Genomic DNA, 4976 nt, shown 5'->3' on the forward strand with positions numbered 1-4976 from the left:
GTGGAGGGGCTCAGCAGCACACGCTGGACAGTAACTGCGATAGAAGTCAGAAAGAGTGATAGAAGTCAGTCTCCAAACACAAGCAGCTACAAAAAACCCACCACCCACCACTTTGTTAAAAACGCTAGTCGTTTTTAACAAAGAAAATGCCGCTAAGAGGATTAGGAAAGTCTGGTTCAACTCAGAACAGAATGAAAATGTAATGCTCCCACGGATCTTTGCACCAAAGGATCGCTGATTCGCTCATTTCGCTGTCAATCAAAAAGGGATTCAGCCTCACGCAGATCACGCAGCCGAGGCCAGCCCACTGCCCCAGAGACGCTGAGCGTGCGATGGGCGGGACAAAGCCCAGCATTTATCCAATGACTCGTCTCGTTTCGCTGCACTTCGCTGCTTCGTTATTGAACTCTGTGGACGCTCAGAGTCCACACTGTTTAAGTCACTGCTAAACTGCGCGAATGATTGAGAGGAAAGCCGCGTCTTTACCAGTGATAAGAAGCTGATTCTGAACAAAAGTTGAGCGCGTTGTAGTCCATATTTATTCAATGGCATGTACACACAACAGTATATATTTGATCACTTATTTTGTGACATTTTAGGGGAAGATGAGCTTCCCTTGCAGTCTTAGAGCAATCGCCTCTGCCACTCACTAATTTTATATTTATATAAATCCTTTTTTTCGGAGAGCTAGTCGGTTAATAACTAATATTCAATGCTTCAATGAAAAACTGCCTTCATAAAAAACTGAAAAACCTAATACGTTGACGATAAATAACAATTTACAAATTTAAATTACAGCTTGCCTCTGATTGGCGGTTTATTGACAGCAGTGTGGGCCAATGAGGTTCCACTGTGCTGTGATGTCATTGCGGCTGTGTTGTTTGTCCTTTGCTGTGAGACTCTGCTCCTCTCTCCGCGGAACCGGGATCATGGTGTCGTACTGGAGACAAGCTGGACTCAGGTACGGGATTAATCCGCGCCCGAGGGTTCGGCCCGGTTTTAGCTGGGATTCTGCGGGTTCTGATATTTTTTCTGTGTGTTTGGCGCTATTGATTAGCTTTAGCTCCGTGACCCTGAACAAGAGGGTGGCGCGGTTATTGGCGGATTTAGCATGGTTAAAATCTCTGTTCTCGGTGTGTTCTCAATCCACAGCTACATTAGATACTCGGCTATCTGCGCCCGGGTGGTTCGGGCGGCTCTAAAACCTCAGTTCCGGACAGAAGCGGTGAGAAACGCAGAGTCCAGCGTCAAAGTCACCAAGTTGAAAACGGCGTGATGTAAGTATGGGCTCCATGTGTTGGGCTCTTTACAATGACTCGCTCCACCTTAAATGCCACCCTATGTCGTTTCTGGACGCGGTGGAATTTTATGTTCAAGTAACACAGTCCACCTTAAACCTTGCTTTATCCTGAATACAATGTTTTCATTTCTCAACCTTCCATTCCGCATTAAATCTTGCGGCCATTACGTGGCTAACAAGAATATTTAAGGTGGAACGGAAAAGGTGACATTGCAGAGCTTGAATTTAAATTCCTTATTCCAAATTCCCCTTCCACCTTAAGACCGCACATCATGGCTCTGTATAAACGTGTATTTTGGATACGAAGCAAATTTCGACCAATCCTTGAGACTTGTATTGCCTCTTATCCGAATGACCCGTTCCACCTTAAATGCTGCATCTCTTATCTTATGGTTCCTGAGCAATAAAAAGATGGAATTATGTTCGTATGACATGTTCCTCCTTAAATCTACAGGGATTTCTGTCTCCTTGGATATGATGAGCAATAATGGGCGCTTTATCCGAATCTCCGTTTCCACTTTACATTCTGCAGCGCCTTTATTATAGATCCCAAACCATCCCGAAGCCAAGAATTTTCTGTTAAAACATGGAGTCAACCAAGGCCAGATTTGCCAGGCTTTTTAAATATTTTATAAAATCTTATTTTCTGAATGTTCAATGACTAATTCATACATTTTCAAATAAGATATTAATATTGCACTATCCCAACAAATATCCTTTATAAACAGGTCCATATCTATAAAATAGACCTGAAAAACAAGTTCTGGATGTCGTTATCGGTACAATTACCCTAAACTGTAGTTTTAATGTATAAACACTGTGGGGTCTGCCGCTTAACTGTTCCATTCCACCTTAAATGTGTTCATCGGCTCTTATTGAAGTATTCAGTTACTGATTAGCATATAAAATTCTGTTGTGAAGCTGAGATATGGAGTTAAATGGCACATGTGATGGAAACCTAGCAAAGTGAAATGCATCATGTGGGGAAAAACTACATTAGGTACTGGAGTGAAACCTCAGACAATGGCAGAAAAAGACTGCATCCTGGGCAGCACCAAACCTTCCTCTGATCCTATGTGACCTGTAGAGCATCAGCATCACAGAGCGGAACAGCCCAAGTCCAGACCCTTAACCCCAGTCATGTTCACTGAGCATGCAGATGTGCTCTGAGCTCATTGGCTGTCTTCATGCTGAAAGCAGTGTGGCCAGAAAACAGCTCGGCGTGAGCGAGCTAATGCCCTGGTTCCTGTGCCCAGTCCATTCCTGAGGTTACGGGTGGAGTTAATCCTATGGTGTTAAGCCTGAATTCTTAAGCCCAAGGTTGTCATTGCTTCTGTGTGTTTTCTGCAGGAACCAAGACAGGACTCCACTCCCGATCCTGTGTAAAAGGACTGGGCGCTTCTGTTCCCGGGTCAGGACCCAGCGAGCACAAGGAGGATATACTTCCCAGTGTTTCTTTTTTCAGTCATGAATAAATCAAAACCCTGATGTAGAACTCTCCTCTGTTCTCCTGGGGGTATTCAACAAAGCAGCATTTGTCAGTTAACCATCTAACATAAGCCCAAATTTGATGACTGTCCAATAGGTGTCACTGTCAGCTCTATTCCTATTGGACAGACTTGACTTTGGGCTTAATTTAACTGGCTAACTGAGAAAAGCTTTTGTGGAATAGCCCCCTGCAGAGGGCACTGGTGTGTAATGTTCCTCTGTCTGAAATAAACATGCTTCTCTGATTATTCCTGTTTGTGTTGATTTAAGAAAATTATCAAATCCCTTGACTTTGCAAGACCTGGGGGTATTCCATAAGACAGGATTTTTTAGTTAGCCAGCTAAATTAAAACCACCCTATAGGAATTCCCCTCATTTATGTTGCTGTGGGACAGGGTTGACCTTGGGCTTAATGTAACTGACAAAATTTAGAAATCCTGCTTTGAGGAATATCGGGGAGTATTTTTAATGTCAGTTGGCTTTTCTCTGGCAGTTCTTGTTATGTTTCATGCTTATTATGTTGCGCCTGCTGCTGTAAGCAGCGGCGCGATATATTGTTATCCGTAAGTCATATTATTATGTTGCGCCTGCTGCTGTAAGCAGCGGCGCGATATATTGTTATCCGTAAGTCATATTATTATTATTATTCTTATTATTCCGCGTTTCCTTGTCCGCCTAACTAGTCCCGCAGCTTTCGAGCTATCGACTCCGTTCCACCTGGAAATCGTGCGTCCTATAGCGACGATGTGGGCTTGTATACAGCTTTCCGATACCCGCACTCGTTCGTCCGCTACACTCGTTTATCGCTCCGTTTTTCCCCAGTCATTTCTATGGAATTAATTCTCGAACTGCTCTAACTCGGTCAATTTTCAAGCTACGGACACGAGATTTCAGACAGTCGGACCCGGGCGCACCGTGACCCGTCACTTCCGTTTTCGGACCTCTCGCACTCATCCCTCTCTTTCTATTCCTCCTTGAATATCCCTCCATTCACTTGTATGGAAGACATTTAGAGTGGGTGACATCATAGACACTCTGGGTTCACTGGCCAAAACCCTTTTTTCACTTTTCAGCCGAATAATTCACCATAACGTCCTCATACTTTCACCTAGAAACTTCATTTAAATTTGAAATGGTAGAGAAACTTGTCCTTTCTAGCATCTGTAAATTTGAACATAATCGATAATACGGTTTTTGAGTTATGAATTTTTGTTCGGCACTAGGGAGGGTTTTGGCTCCCATAGAGTTCAATGTATTTTTGGAGCGGCTCAGAGTGCGGTTTCTAAATTTTTCTCCTGTTTTTAACTCGTCATAACATGGTCAATTCTCGCTCAAACTGCTAATTTTTTATACCAGCTTCTTCCTTGGACTCTCCTTGTCGCAACGGTATATGCAGTTTAGCCATTTGGGATATCTTTTCTGAGCTATAAGCATTTGTTCGGAGGGTGGGTACGCTCCCATAGGAATACATTGAAATGAATATGCCTGTCCTTTTTCGATATTCAACTTTTAGCCGAACATTTTGCCATAACTTCCTTATACTTTCACCTACAGACTTCATTTTACTTTCAAATGGTAGAGAAACTTCCCCTTTCTAAAATATGTAGATTTGAAATCATTTGAAGATACGGTTCTGGAGTTATGAAGATTTGTTTGGCAGTAGGACGTTTCGGCTCCCATAGAGTTCAATGTATTTTCAGAAAGCCAAATTTTCTCAAATTTGCCCTTTTTTAACTCATCTTTACACCATCAATTCTCGCTCAAACTGAAAAAATTTTTACACCATCTCGAGCGCCAGACTCTCCTTGTCGCTACGGTATGCTTCGTTCAATTTTGGTTGGGAAAAGTTTTCGAGCTACGGGTCATTTTTTGAAGGGTCCCCCCGGTCGAAATTCATTGAATCATGAGTCTGTCAGTTGTATTCTGTGAGCGTGCGTGTGAGAGAGACAGAGGGGGGAGGGGGAGGGGCAGAGGCAGAGACTGAGGGGAAGAGGTGTGAGGGCCACAGAAATACACAGGCAGTCTGTAACACTTTAAAGGTCATTTTTAAGGGGGACGTCTTAATTATCCAGGGTTTCTTAAGGTGGAATTTTTTAAGAATACCTCATTCACAATACACTGGCTGTCTTTTCGACATTTTAAGCTTTATTTCAACTGGTCATTTTTAAAGGTGGACGTGTCAATACAA

The 4976-nt window shown here is 43.0% G+C and overlaps 1 protein-coding gene across 1 annotated transcript; it reads left to right on the forward strand.

Moving 5' to 3' along the window:
- The first annotated feature begins 820 nt into the window (after nt 1-820).
- Nucleotides 821-3049, forward strand: atp5f1e (ATP synthase F1 subunit epsilon). Its single transcript, XM_066666069.1, has 3 exons — nt 821-961; nt 1153-1277; nt 2651-3049. Exons 1-2 carry the CDS (start codon nt 840-842, stop codon nt 1274-1276), a joined length of 246 nt encoding a protein of 81 aa, XP_066522166.1. The 5' UTR covers nt 821-839; the 3' UTR covers nt 1277; nt 2651-3049.
- The last annotated feature ends 1927 nt before the right edge of the window (nt 3050-4976 follow it).

This window comes from Hoplias malabaricus, chromosome 3 (assembly GCF_029633855.1).
Source record: "Hoplias malabaricus isolate fHopMal1 chromosome 3, fHopMal1.hap1, whole genome shotgun sequence".
Lineage (NCBI taxonomy): Eukaryota > Metazoa > Chordata > Actinopteri > Characiformes > Erythrinidae > Hoplias > Hoplias malabaricus.